The sequence below is a fragment of the Schistocerca cancellata genome, chromosome 8 (genome assembly GCF_023864275.1).
Source record: "Schistocerca cancellata isolate TAMUIC-IGC-003103 chromosome 8, iqSchCanc2.1, whole genome shotgun sequence".
Lineage (NCBI taxonomy): Eukaryota > Metazoa > Arthropoda > Insecta > Orthoptera > Acrididae > Schistocerca > Schistocerca cancellata.
This window is the reverse complement of record NC_064633.1, coordinates 124084038-124099787: the sequence shown is the minus strand read 5'-3', so window position 1 is coordinate 124099787 and position 15750 is coordinate 124084038. Positions and strand designations below refer to the sequence as shown.

At 42.5% G+C, this 15750-nt stretch overlaps 1 protein-coding gene across 1 annotated transcript; it reads right to left on the bottom strand.

The window, feature by feature from the left end:
- Positions 1-9868: 9868 nt before the first annotated feature.
- LOC126095417 (dynamin-1-like protein) lies at positions 9869-12019 on the bottom strand. Its single transcript, XM_049910214.1, has one exon. It carries the CDS (start codon positions 12017-12019, stop codon positions 9869-9871), a length of 2151 nt encoding a protein of 716 aa, XP_049766171.1.
- Between the last annotated feature and the right edge of the window lie 3731 nt (positions 12020-15750).

Sequence of the window (15750 nt, the reverse complement as noted above, 5' to 3'; positions counted from 1 at the left end):
GTAAGGCATCCAATTCCTTCTACATTTTTTCCTAGTTCTCCTTTAATTTGGTGAAAAAAATTCCGCTGGTCGCGTCTATTAAGTCCTCCGATGTTGGTATTGTCTCCACAAAAAGCGATTAATTTATCTAATGGAATTTGCAGTTGTCTTAAAGTCTCTCGACAAAATTTTGGGCCGGCCGGGGTGGCCGAGCGGTTCTAGGCGCTACAGTCTGGAGCCGCGCGATCGCTACGTCGCGTGTTCGAATCCTGCCTCGGGCATGGATGTGTGTGGCGTCCTTAGGTTAGTTAGGTTTAAGTAGTTCTAAGTTCTAGTAGACTAATGACCTCAGAAGTTAAGTCCCATAGTGCTCAGAGCCATTGCAACCATTTGAACAAAATTTTGCAATTGTCTCCGATGTTTTGTTATTCAGTGAATCAAACTTCAGATTCTGTTGGATTCCGTCAGTTTCAGTAAAGCATGGAACAACTAAAGGAAACATGTTTTCAGCCTTGTGGTTCCATACGGTGGTGCCTATACCGTTAAATGAAACTTCTTACAATTGTTTCACGCATTCCGACACGGAGTGTGGTCCAATAATATTTTTAGCAATCGCTGTAGCTTTGGTCCTGGCTATAGACTGCTTTGCGGCGACTGTTGAATCAGGATACATTGCGGCACTCAGTTTTAGGGTACAGTCAAGGGAACTGAAGGACTGGTGATACTTGACAGCTTCATTAGCTGCTGTTAGTTCTGCAGCAGCAACAATCAGATCTTCCTGGGTATCTTCTTTAATCATTAATATAGAAATAGGCCTTCATGTCGATGCTACCACGAATCTATTTGTATGATTCTTCGTATAAACGTGATGCCTCACATCTGCCTTACCTCCGTGAGTTACTGAGATGAAACAGCGACAAATCTCACACAACGCTTGCGGATCGATACGTCCTTTTATGAAACTTCCCCTTAGAAAAATTAATGAATTATTGTGCTGATAAACATCTTATGTTATTTGGTTTTTAAACAGCTGAGCAAAACTGAACGTACTCAGACATTTCTCACTTTACTTATTCTGATCATCACTAAATTGACACGCAATATTTTTAGCGCAACGCAATCTGACTTTTAATAATCCCTACAATAGAATGGCCCTGACTGACAATAACCTATACCTTTCGTCAATCACTTACCTCACAAAAATCTTCGTTACTCAAACTACTGCAATACAGCGAGCGCCACTACTGCCAGCTAAATAAAAGATTCAAACTACTGCTGGCACAAACTACTGATAGGTATAGTTAGCAAATGAAAGATTTTGATAGAGAACAAACAATGTATTTACCTTAATAGTGTTCAAAAGCCATAATATATATAGCAGTTCAAGACATCCAGTCTTACAAATGTACTGTCTCTGATGGACACACGTCCAGATCATCCGCTCTCAAAACTCCGCCATTTCTCTCCACATCCACCACTGCTGGCGGCTCACCTCCAACTGCGCAACGCTACGCGCTGTTAACAGCCAACTGCCCAACACTACAATAGCCATCAACAATGTAAACCAGCTACAGACTGCACGCAGCACAGCCAGATTTTCATACAGAGCGCTACGTGGCGGTGGCGTTACCAATATAAGAACCTAAACAGCCTACTTACACTTTCTTGACAAAAGACCACTCCTTTGTGTAATCATCCGAAGACTGACACTTTCTCTTTTCATCCTTAGGCATTTTTGTAACCCATGATAAGTTTATTAGACGGAAAACTGTCGACAATAACATTTTAGTCATTGAAGTACACGTCACTATACACTTTCTGGGCGGGAAGGAGCGCAGGTCCCCGGCACGAATCCGCCCAGCGGATTTGTGTCGAGATCCGGTGAGCCGGCCAGTCTGTGGATAGTTTTTAGGCAGTTTTCCATCTGCCTCGGCGAATGCGGGCTGGTTCCCCTTATTCCGCCTCAGCTACACTATGTCGGCGGTTGCTGCGCAAACAAGTTCTCCACGTACGCGTACACCACCATTATTACTCTACCACGCAAACATAGGGGCTACACTCGTCTGGTGTGGGACGTTCCCTGGGGGGTCCACTGGGGGCCGAACCGCGCAATAAACCTAGATTCGGTGTGGGGCGGCGGAGGAGTGAAGTGGACTGCGGTAGTCGTCGTGGGGTTGCGGACAACTGCGGCTGTGGCGGGGACAGAGCCTCTTCGTCGTTTCTAGGTTCCCAGTTAACATAACATGACACTATACACTTCACGCCCTATATAATCGCAGTAAACACTTCACACATTACTAACTTGCACGCGATGTTTTTCTTACGTTTAGAAAGAATAGTCTTATCAGATAGCTATTCAAATGGGAACTGCCTTATTCTTCCGCGCGGAACTGCTTAAATAATTCCATTCCCGCATTATAGAAGTCTGGTATTTTCTCGAACGATGGCGCTAGGTATGGAAGGTGGCTGCATCGTCGATACACTATACACAGCATGCAACGCCATCTGTGGATAGGCTTGTCAGCATCAGCTTGTTGACATAAACAAAACTTATTGAGGCTGCAGTTACATGCTGCTCTAACAGATGGTGTTACTTCAGTACTTGAGCGAAGCTCATAACATTGTTTTGCAAAATCGGGACAAAACTGGATCTTGGTGGGATGTCGGGATAAGAAGGTTCATAACGGTGACGTTAAAAATGTGGCAGTAAAGTAATGCAGTAAGTTATGGACTTTGTCAAAAACATTGGCCTAGTGGAATCGAGAATGAAAAGGTTATTGAAGTGGTTACGGAACAGGCTAAGTAAATGGTTTCAGCTGTCAAACAATAGAAAACTGTGTTCCCTAAGTTGAAGCATGATACAGGCTTCGTCCTTGACCTTCACAGGGTTTGTGAATCCATAAGGAACGAATGCGACATCGCAAATCAATTCACCTCTGCCCTGAATATGATTCAACTGAAAGAGCCGAGTCGTGTTGTTGCCTACAGGAAATCAATATTTCCTGGTCATTGCTCGATGGGGATCTTGGACTGAGTGTGCTGCAATGCTGTTTGAGAATTTTGACAAGAATAAAGTGTTTGTAGTTTTTTTGATCCAGCCGACGCACGCGCAATTTGCACGGCACAGCAACTTCTGCTACCCGAGAAAACACATAATTTGTAGAACTATTTTGTGTCCATAGTTACCGTTGCTGACAGCAACAGATTGGAAGAACAAGGTCTTGAAAAGGAAAAAGAATGGTATATTTTTGCTCCTGTGAGTGAGCAGTTAGACGGCTTTGCCAACAAACTTGCGTCTAATCTTCATAAGAAACCGAATATTGAGGAGTTTGCCACATATGTAGAGTTCCCATTCCGAGTGAATGCAAAGTTAGCCCCAATAGTTTCTGTGGATGTAGAAGCTATAGCATCTACAAAGACAATGTATGTCCTAATAGAACTAGACTTACTTATGAAAACGTAGAGGTGCTTAACGTCTTTAAATACAACAGCTTCATGTTTCTCTTTTCTTCTGATTAGTGATGATTAGATGTACTTGTTTGTAACTCAATAAACTAGAATAGGAGAAAGAAAATTTGTTGAATTAGTTGAGTAAAGCACCACCTTTTTGTCCTTTTTTTACTTTTAGCACCTTTTCCTTCCTTTTTTCACCTGAAATTTGCTTCTAAAAACCCTAACTCCGCTAATTACCAGTATCAGACAGCTAACAACGTTGTGTTTAATGGATGCCAATAAATGAGTCCCAAATTACATTTCATCGGTTGTTAACTCGGCGTGCGCCATAGACCTACTAAAAGCTAGACAGTGTTGTCTGGTAATTCACGTTAGCAGCGGTCAGATAGCGGTTTAATACCAGTCGACGTCATATGCTTTCAATCCATTCAAATTATTCCATCATTAGTGTTGCCAGACATCTCGTATTTCCCGGTACGTTCCGTACTTCCGGCATAATTTTAAATGTCCCGCTGGGACAGGCTCTATTCCGTATTTCAACCTTGTTCGATTACTACAGCGAAATCTTCTGCGCTACAGCTGGCCAAAGTCCACATTACGTTCAGAAAGGAAACGGAACACTTTGAACGACTAGAGACAGGACGTTCGTATTCACAGCTCACCTACTTTAATATACTCTGCAGAAATGATTAGTATTTGAATCATGCCTGCCTGCAGGTTCAATATCAACATCGATATCGCGGCGCAACACTACATACCTACGGCTCTCGTTGTTGCTATAAACCGAAGGAATGGACCAGTGTGACTTGAGTAGACGTGCAAGCTGCCTCGCAGAAGTATGCGCCAACCGTACCGTCAAATCAGTGCGTTTGAAAGAGAGCGCATTATTGGCATGAGAGAATATGATGCATCCATCTGTGAAATTGTTGCTCGTGAGGGACGAAGTGTTCCGGCAGTGCAAAGGGTGCGTGCACAATGGTTCACGGAATGACGTAGAATACGACAAGATGGGTCAGGTCGCACCAGCCAGACCATCCCCCGAGAGGAACGACATCTCATTCGAATGGCGTTGCATGACAGATGTGTGGCCTCTTCGCCATTGGCGCAATACTGGAATAGTGCGACACATCGAACACTGTCGGGGCTGACAGTACTTCGCCATTTATTACTGTACGGGTTACGTGTGCGTCGTCCACTTGTCCGCCTGCCAATGACGAATTTACAGAAACATGTAATGGTGTATGGACCGACATCACTGGGGACATGAATGGCATCAGATAGTACTGTTGGACGAATCCATGTTCTGTTTGTTTGAAAATGATGACCGCAGACAGGGGTAGCAGCATCACAGTGTCTGGATTCGCAGAAGACATACAGCTCCAACTCAAGGCCTCACAGTGTGGAGTGCTGCTGGGTACAACCACAAATCACAGTTTGTGCGTGTCCGGGGCACAGCAACCAGTGTGACCAACGTGACTGACGTACTGCGCCTGTAGCCATACCCTTTCTGCACGACACCCAGACGCCATTTTCCAGCAAGACAATGCACGACCACATGTTGCTGTACGAAAACGTGTCTTCTTGGCGTCACAGGGTGTCAGCCTTTTCCCCAGGCACAACATTTCACCATACTTCTCACCAGTCGAAAATGTTGGGGATATGGTGAAACGACGCCTGCGGCGCTGTGACACAATGCCGACCACCACACATGAACTTTGGAACCAGGTGAATGCAGTGTGGATGGCGATACCACAGGATACCATTCGCTCCTTATACATGTCGATGCCATCACACATGGAACAAGTTGTCAGAGCCCATGGTGCACCCTGTGGCTACCCGACATCAGGACACATGCTGAAGCGAGGTGACTGAAATGTGCTGGGTTTTTTTTGGGGGGGGGGGGAGGCGACCAAACAGCAAGGTCACCAGTCTCATCGGATTAGGGAAGGAAGTCGGCTGTACCCTTTCAAAGGAACCATCCCGGCATTTGCCGGTAGCGAGTTTTAGGGAAATCACGGAAAACCTAAATCAGAATGTCCGGACGCGGGATTGAACCGTCGTCCTCCCGAATGCGAGTCCAGTGTGCTAGCCACTGCGCCACCTCGGTCGGTGGTGACTGAAATGCTTATCATTTCTGCACAACATACTAATGGACATGTCCTTTGAAAATGAATGTCCTATCTCTAGCGTTCTAGGTGTTCTGTTATTTTCTTTCTGAACATGAGTATATTATCTATGCACGTACCTCATGAAGATGCGATTAGCTCGGATATCAATCCATGACAGTGCCGGGCGGGGCCGGTTTTCAGCGTTTTCCAACCTCTCGCGCGGCAACGCACGTCTCTCTTTGCGTCTGTCTGTTTTACATTCTGCTACTTGTTTTTATCCAGTTCACTTTCTTTCTCCAATTTTGTGTTTACATTTTCGTTGCCATGTCTACACGCGGAGTGGCCACGTGGTTTAGGGTGCCATGTCACAGATTGCGCGGCCGCTCCCGCCGGAGGTTCGAGTCCTCCCTCAGCCATGGGTGTGTGTGTTGTTCTTAGCATAACTTAATTTAAGTAATGTGTAAGTCTAGGGGCCGATGACCTCAGCAGTTTGGACCCTTAGGAATTCACACACACACACACGCATAACACGTGTTAACAATACTGGAAACATCTTTTAAGTCCATTCTTGATTGTCATTCTAGTTCAAAACCTCGTTCATTGTTTTGCGAGAACTGCTGAGTACTGAACGTGTTATGCTTGTGAATTATTTCTAAACCTATAGAGAAAATTAGTGATCTAAGCTACACTGACACAGATAATTCATCTAGAAGCGGTGGAATACCTTCTAAGGCAGCCAAGACGCTTACTAAGTATAATCCGAACTGGCAAAATGGTTATTCCATGTTAAGACAAGTAAAACAAAACGCGTACAAGGCGCACTGTCGCCTGTGCAATAAAGATTTTTCCTGTGCTAATGGAGGCGTTGCTGATGTAAAACAACATGCATCTACCAAATCTCAAATAATTGTTGTTAGCAATATGCATCAGGTACGTTACCCAAATATTTATCGAAGCCTGAACCGTCTGCGTCGGTGGCGGCACGGTAATTGCTGGCGAACTCGCATCTGTTTATCTCACGGTAAAGCATTCTGTTAGTTACAATAGTATGGACGTTCACACAAATTATTACTACATATCTGCAGAGATTCAAAAATAGCTCAATGTTTTAGCTGCGGAAGAATAAAAGCGGAAGCTAATGTATGTTAAGTATTGGACAAATAACCTGTTAAAAATGTTTTAAAGACCACCCAAGAAAGAAATATCTATACTTTTCTGTAGCGGCAGATGCAAGTAATAAAAAACATAGAGAAATGTTTCCAATTTGCTTACGATTCTTTGATTATGATACTGGGATTGTAAACCCTCCACTGAAATTTGTAGAATGTAACGTAAATGTGCAGACGAAGTTTCGAAGTCATTAACAGGCGCATTGGAGAAGAATGGATTACTTTAAAATAAAGTTTCGGCATTCGCTGCTAAGAACACCAATGTAAATTTTGGCAGAAACGATTCAGTTTATAACTTCTTTTAGCTGAAAATTATAAAATTCTCCACAATGCTGCAAAATATAGTACTGATAAGCTGGAAGTGAATGTAGAAAGTTTGATACTGAAAATATGCAGTCACTTCAGTAGATCTACGAAACGAGGAACGGGCTAGGCAACTCCAACTCGAATCGAATGAGATACAATGGGAAGAAATAGTAAAACATGTTGCCACGAGATTTTTATCTCTTGGTACCGCTGTTGAAAGAGCATTAAAAATATGGCCTGCACCAAAATGTAATTTTCTGGAATTCCGTAATGAATGTCGTCATCTATTGGAAAAGATAGTCACATGTGAAGAAGAAGAAAAGAAAACTTCCGTGTATTTGTCGTTTCTGCTTAACATAATGTTTTCGATAGACATAACAATGAAGCATTCAAATTCTCCGTCACTTGTTGAGATGCATGCTAAAATGCAAGGGACTCGTGAAAATACTGAGCAACGAATAAAAGACAACTTTTTCGGAAGTAAGACTAGAGCTATGGTTCAAACGGCTCTGAGCACTATGGGACTTAACTTCTGAGGTCATCAGTCCCCTAGAACTACTTAAATCTACCTAACCTAAGGACATCACACACATCCATGCCCGAGGCAGGATTCGAACCTGAGACCGTAGCGATCGCGCGGTTCCAGGCTGTAGCGCCTAGAACCGCTCGGCCACAAAAGGCCGGCACACGAGCTATAATGGGTGACTTAAGCACTACCATAAAAGAATCTATTCGGAAAGATTTTCTAGAGTTCTATACCAGTTTTGTATGATATTTGTTACCACGATATGATTTATCAGAAAACAACGTTCTTTCGAAGATGCTGTTTTTAAACTTAAAATCACCGGTTAATTACGACCATTTTCAAAAAAAGCTGCGGAACTTTTAAGTATCGATCAACTGAACGTCAGTTCCTTATACGAAGAATTTCAAATAATTACAAGAAACCTGGACACGGCATAGTCTTTTGATGACAAAAATGAGGGTGCGATTGAGAAATGTAAGAAAATCGTGGAAGAGTTTTGCAAAAGTGAAATCCCTAACATTTTTCACGTCTTCATCCTTGGTATCTCTAAAATAGTTCGAAGTGCTTCGTAGAAAGGTTTTTTTTACGGATGGCATTAAAATGAACTGATGTACGAAATAAATGTACCCCTAATTTGAGAAGAAGTGAATTAATGATCATTTTCAACTACGATTATAACGTCATTGATTTTTTTTAAATGTAAAATCAAACAAAAGGATGTTAAAACTTATACATTCTTCATTAAAATATAACAAAGACCAAACATAAAAAAATAATTGTTTTTCATTTGTCCCGGGTAAAAAACGAAATCCCGTTTTCTTTGCCAAGCTTTGTCACTTACAGGGTGAAAAAAATCTGGCAACACTACCCATCAGCCACTTCCCTGAAAATCTTCTTATAATGCTCGTACAATTCGCGCACAGCAAACGTCTCACAATTTAGAAATGTATGTAGGATATAGGGCCTATGCTATATCCTGTAACATTATTTAGCGATGTACAGCACGGGGAACTGAGTTACCTCAACAGTTCCGCTACGGCTCGTGTCAACTTCACGACGATATTTGGAAGAAGCCAAAAATGGAAGACAGTATGCACAAAAAAGCGGCTTTGTTTTACTGCTTTCATTTGCAGCGTGTGGCATGACACATACCGAAACTCAGCAATTCAGTTATATCAACAATGGCATTATTTTAGTGTCTTGCCACGCATCCAATCCCATGTGTTACCCAATAAAAGAAAACCCATGCATCATGTCCAGCATTCGCCAAAAATTTTTTTGGGAGAATAAATAGTGTATTCATGACGGTGGAATCACATATGCCGTATTAATCTCCCACCAGCTTGAACTATATCTAGAAGATGTATGTGTGTTAGACCCAGGCACAATTATTAGTCCTTTCTTTCGTGTAGTTAATACTTATTGCCTAATTTAGAATTTATCACATAACATCCCGAAGGACATCAGCGAATGAAAATATGTTGATTTACTGATTGTTATATCCCAATAGTTAGCTGAACATAAATATTTCAGTATTCTCCATATGTAGATTAACTTTCCAGTTTAAGTTTTCACCAATAGGCACATCAGAGTCGCTTCTATCTTGTTTATAATTTATTGTTGTTACATAATTTTGATACGAAGTGGGGTATTTTTCACAGTATGAAACTGGATGAGCCATTTTTTCCGAAGTTAAAGCTAAAAATTTTGTGCAAAATCAGTAAATAAATTTAACTAACCTTTTACTGTTTCCCGTGTTGATATTTCTTTACTCGACTTGACAAGAACGTTTTTACCATCTGCACAAAGGACTTATTGTGCCTCCTAATTCATATAAAATGGTACATCATTAACGTAAGAGCAGGAAACACAATGCGGGAACGGTGGCTTCCACAGCTTCGTATGATATTGTCAACTGCATTGTAATTCTGCGGTTTCGGAATATCTTACAGCTTAGATCACAGATCGAACTGCCACCGATGGTGTTGCTATGTCAACCCGTTCAACAAAATGGAAATTTGCACATGTACTCATAAATTTGAAATACTGGAAGTAAAAATGGGATCGTACCAGTACTATCAATGAATTATAGAAAAGTTTTTTAATTACAAGAATTTGTTCGTTTAATATGTTGAATCACATAAAATTGTAGCAAATTTGTAGCACCAGGGTAAATGAGAATGATATCCACTGTACAAACTGAATTATTTACACGTATGTAATGATGGCTGTGCTTCGTAAAACTGAAGCAAGTGTGCCAACTGACACAATTTTCTAGAAACAGATTTTTAGTTATTTTCTGTGGCCGATTTGAGAGTTGCAGTTAATTAACATACATCGGATTCACGTATTTCGTTAATAATGTTGCTGGCATTTTGTAGAGATTCGAGCATATCCTGTGCGTCTTTCCTTCGCTGAGCAATGTGTCCTGGTTCGCTGAGCAAATCATCCACTTGATTGGATGTGTATAAATTCGCCACCAGTTCAGACAGGAGGCTGTCCTTGACGTAATTCACGAGGAAATGCATCACTGCCTTCGGCACGCTGTCCTGAATAGTTTTGCGCACTATACAGAAGTACTCGATTATAAGGCGTTCTAGAAGATCACAGTCTTTCCTTTCTTTTTCAGAGAGCTTTCCGTCTGCCTGTAGCGGAGCATCCGGCAGCAGATTAACGGACCTCTGCCGTAACAGTCTCGATTTGCGTTCGTGAATACGTTTTGGTGAGGCAGACGAGTGGATTTCATTTCGATCTTCATCAGCGTTTTGATTCTCCTTAATGGAACAGGCTCCAGTCGGAAACAAGTTGGACAACCACGCAGTCACTTCACTAGTGCGCCTGTTGCCCTCAGACTCGGCTAGCGCGCAAGGAAAAATTGTATCAGAGTAATTCAGTACGGAAAATTTGGATGCCGTTTTTTCTTCTTCAGAAGCTGTTGGGCTGTCCACGTCGGTAGCTGCTGGCCAGTCCTTGCTGAGGTTCGGATGAGTGGTGTTAACGTAAGCTAGCTCCATCGCTAACAAGTTTTCAACCATCTGATTCGTAATCGGCAGTCTTCGTCTGAGGAGCTGGGTTACGATTTCTACGATTTTCTTATGGAGGTTGGGAAACCTCGCAAGTTCCTGCTGTACTTCGAAGCCGCAGTGACTGATAGCCCGTCGCATTTCCTCGTGCACTAGCTCCACACAGCAAAGGGCAGGCTCCAGCAGGCGACGGATCTGTCGCTTCACGAGTATCTCGAAAGACACCTGTGGAACAAACAGCGCCGGTCGCAGTCCACTAGCATTACGTATAGCTGTCAACAAGTTGAGTTTGTTCAGGCCTCCCAGAGGATGGATGGTGTCTAGAGTTTTTACAAAGGTTTCGTGGAATATAAAGCAGATTCGAGCTCCGCTAGTTAGTTCGTCCGTTTTCATATGCTTCGCAGGTCCTTCAATAGTGGCGCAGTACGACGAAGCGAATTTAGTGATAACCTGAAGCAAAGTCTGACTTTTGTCCGAGATGTCGTCGCCATACGACACGAGCACTGCCTGGAACTGCGATATCATAGAGTTCACCCTTGCCTTGAGGTCAGGTAAACAGTCCCGTATGTGCAGCATCAACATTTTGCTCAGTGTTCTGGCTAAGTAAGGCGTCCCATTCCTGTCCGCCAAAGCTGGGTAATTTCTCTGCAGGAACTTCGCTTCATCTTTGAGAGAATCAGACACTGTTTTCTTGTCGATGATATCCTTCTGTGACCTGTTAACGACGCCAATGATTCCTAGTTTGACAGGGATTACCCGTCCGCACAGTATGTCCGTCGCATCTGTGCCAGCGTCCATTAGATCCAGCTTCGTCACCACAGCCAAAGTTCTTCGCCCATCGGGGTCACACTCCTTAGCCAGTTTAAGACTCTCGTTGGTGGCCATGTCAGTGTTAGCAGTGACCACAGCTAGTATAATTGAATTAGGATTACTGATGTAGCTTAAAACCAACTCACGTATCTGGTGCTCGATGTCCACCGGCTGGTCGTCTAAAGGTACTTTGGTGAGGCCGGGAAGATCCACAAGCGTCAGATCCACCACGTTTGGCGAAAATATTTTCAGTACAATAGGTTCTGCACTGATTCCCTTGCCGGTTCCAGCAACTTTGTCCGTTTCCCTGTCAATTTCTTTACGAATTTCGCCGAAATCCTTAAATACTTCGTTGTTTTTGTGACGGAATATGCCAAACGCTTCCAATTGAAGAGTCCCTTGTCCAAGAGATCTGTGACGCGTGTCTCCTTTCGGGCTATGCACAAGCCGCAGCAAAAGTGGGCGACGTGTAACCATGCCAACTCCTCTGGGCAAGAAGGAACGCCCCACAAACCCTTCTAATACCGAACTCTTGCCAGAACTCTGAGTCCCAACAACAACTATCTGCGGCAACTGAACAGACTGAACTCCGACAGCACTAAACACATCTTGCAGTTTGTTTAACACAGGTATTAGTGCCTCCATGGTATACTAGTTGTTTCCAGCAGTTCAGAAGATGACAATGTATTTTGCCAGCTGTGAATTGTATAGACAAGCTGTTGTATACCTGGGTTCTTGTTAGCGACAAACCTGTCAGCCTGCGAGCTATACTTCAATACATAACACAGTATGTAAACATACTAGGGAGGCACTGCTGTTTACTCTTTGTCAACAGAATACGGCTAACACTCTTTGCAACCTTCACACTCGATGCTGTTCCTTTATATTACGATAGAGAGCACTATGAGCAGATAATTTTATTTTTAATTTTTATTGATTTTCGCTGTCTGTATAACATAATTATTACACCATTCCTAAAACATATCTTACTGTGCATTTCATTGTCATTTACAAAAGATGTCGGTCGAAAGGAATCTGCAATACTACTCCAGTTTTGACCACTGGCTTAATGGTTACAGTTGCTGAGACGTCGCTTTCCGGTGCGGATTTTCAATTGCATTTTTCTATAGCGCTTTTCGTTATCACTCTTTCATTGATTTCGAGACAAATTATTTTTTTAAAATCTCTGCTGTGTATGACAAAAAAAAACACCTCGATTTGTCAGTCTTTTTTTCTTTATTTACAAATATGTCCTCTCTCTTGCCTTCAATACCATCCGTCGACTTTCATCAATGACATCATAAGAAGCCCCAAAACACTTCACAAATATTATTTAAAAAAAGGCAAGCAACGACTATACCCGTTCCCATGACACGAAAATATAAACATTAAATACAGAGTCGTACAAAATTCTTGACATTAAATAATGAAGTTAACGGAACAGCCGTGGAAATTGGAAGTTTTTGGCGGGAACAATTGCGAGAAATGAAAGAGCTCAATTCTAGTAACCGGTTCCAAGATTTTTTATTTCGTCGTGAATTTTCGTTACTTGTACAGTGCCTTTTCTTTTATGAGTTTTGTTCTGCTCTCTCCTGTGCTTACTTCTTATTACGTTTTGCGGTTGTAGTATTGGATTTTAGTTCGTCCACACCCAAAACACCCAGTTTCCTGCGGTAGTTTTCATAGATTAAACATTTATTGTTAAAAATCGCTGCTATTACATAATATTACGAGTCTGCGATGTATGGTATTGACGACCTTAAAGGTCGTCCATGATTCTTTCACTTAACTAGCATTAACTACGATAACAATATACTGTATTTCGCGCCCGTATATTTCTTTTCTTCTGTTGTTAATATCTTTTTCGCTACCTCAATTTTTTGTCCGATTTAATTCGTGGCTTTGTAATTAAGCACGTGAAATGTGATTGTATATTCATGGAGGTAACTTGTGATTGTAAATTCATGGAGGTAATGTAGTTTGCTCTGAATTATACACAAATTCGCTTTAAAATGGCCTGACTCGTGTGGAAAAATGCCGCCGTCTATTTAGGTTAACGTCACTATAACACACAAACTCAGTCTCGATCTCGGTCAGCAAGCAGCACGCCGGGCAAGGATTTCATATTGAAAAGGAGAATGTACTCATAAATAATTCCAGATTCGCGTAACCTATAATCATTGTTATCTCTTGTTGCTATGATAACAACAGATAAGGTTTAATCTGTGACCAGGTACGTAATCTCGTTAACGAATAACATCACCCGCCGAAAGAGTGCTGTATCATCGTTCAAAACCGACAGGCGGTATCGAAGACTCAAGTTGAGCTTCTTATTTTAAATTCATTTTGCATGTCGTGGTCTCCACTGCAGCTGTAGATTTTTTATTTGTGATACTCTGTTCATTTTATTTCCGATAAATAATAAATTTTTTATATGAGTGCTATGATATGTACAACAAAGGGAACATTGGTGTACTCAGTGACTTTGATAAATACCTGTATTAACTAAATACAAACAGCGAAGTGTTTGGAAAGCTATCCTCTAGTCGTAATTTAAATGCTATTCTCGTGAATGGGATGTTTGAATTCTAAAGGCGTAAGTAAGCTACCAGATTGTTATTTGCTGTCACATTTTCGTTTGTTTCGAAGGAAATATCTTCCCTTTCGAGGGAACTGTAACATTTCGTCGAATTATCGGCCCTTTTTCCTTGCAGTAAACGCGTTTGTTTCCTTTTGAGAAAAAAAAGAAAAAATCTTATTGCGTGCCGTGGTCTCTTTTATTTACGATACTCAATTCGTTTTCGTTCCGACAAATAGTTAACAGATAACCATTTCTATTTACTTCTGATATATACATAAATTCGCATCTCTGTATTGCTTGTGTGAGAGAGTTTTGAATCTTAAGGGCGCTCAGCGGCGTGGTCTTAATTCATAGTGGTTGCAGGATCAAAAACGGTGTGTGTCCACTCAGAGTATATGAACACCATGCTGTCTTTCATCTTGAACACAGAGTGGAATGTGTTAAGAGAAAACTGAGTAGGAATCATTCATAACGGTGATTCTGTTGCCTAGGATATCAGCTACTCTAGGAATTTTCTAATGAATCAGTGAGATTATTAGGTTTTTGTAATACGTAATTCTTTTCCACAGACCTCACACAATTTCTGTAGCAGCACTGTTATCTGCTTATATATGAACTGCATCACATTTCTTTTTTACGTTCCGTTTCAGGTGTAGTTGTGTCTTTTAGGGGATTTAAAGTGTCCTCTGCCGTGTGGGGACATTTTTTTAAAAAAATTATTGCATGTGACAATCTACTTTTGTGTTAGTAAATACATGTGACGATTATTTTCTTCTGTTAGATTTGTGTGTGATGAATACTTTTTCTTTTTGTGATGCTAAACTGAGCAAAGAATTAGTGTACTACACTCCTGGAAATTGAAATAAGAACACCGTGAATTCATTGTCCCAGGAAGGGGAAACTTTATTGACACATTCCTGGGGTCAGATACATCACATGATCACACTGACAGAACCACAGGCACATAGACACAGGCAACAGAGTATGCACAATGTCGGCACTAGTACAGTGTATATCCACCTTTCGCAGCAATGCAGGCTGCTATTCTCCCATGGAGACGATCGTAGAGATGCTGGATGTAGTCCTGTGGAACGGCTTGCCATGCCATTTCCACCTGGCGCCTCAGTTGGACCAGCGTTCGTGCTGGACGTGCAGACCGCGTGAGACGATGCTTCATCCAGTCCCAAACATGCTCAATGGGGGACAGATCCGGAGATCTTGCTGGCCAGGGTAGTTGACTTACACCTTCTAGAGCACGTTGGGTGGCACGGGATACATGCAGACATGCATTGTCCTGTTGGAACAGCAAGTTCCTTTGCCGGTCTAGGAATGGTAGAACGATGGGTTCGATGACGGTTTGGATGTACCGTGCACTATTCAGTGTCCCCTCGACAATCACCAGTGGTGTACGGCCAGTGTAGGAGATCGCTCCCCACACCATGATGCCAGGTGTTGGCCCTGTGTGCCTCGGTCGTATGCAGTCCTGATTGTGGCGCTCACCTGCACGGCGCCAAACACGCATACGACCATCATTGGCACCAAGGCAGAAGCGACTCTCATCGCTGAAGACGACACGTCTCCATTCGTCCCTCCATTCACACCTGTCGCGACACCACTGGAGGCGGGCTGCACGATGTTGGGGCATGAGCGGAAGACGGCCTAACGGTGTGCGGGACTGTAGCCCAGCTTCATGGAGACAGTTGCGAATGGTCCTCGCCGATACCCCAGGAGCAACAGTGTCCCTAATTTGCTGGGAAGTGGCGGTGCGGTCCCCTACGGCACTGCGTAGGATCCT

Bases quoted from the DNA above. Each gene is read 5' to 3' on its own strand.
- LOC126095417 (XM_049910214.1), bottom strand. From the start codon at position 12,019: ATGGAGGCACTAATACCTGTGTTAAACAAACTGCAAGATGTGTTTAGT.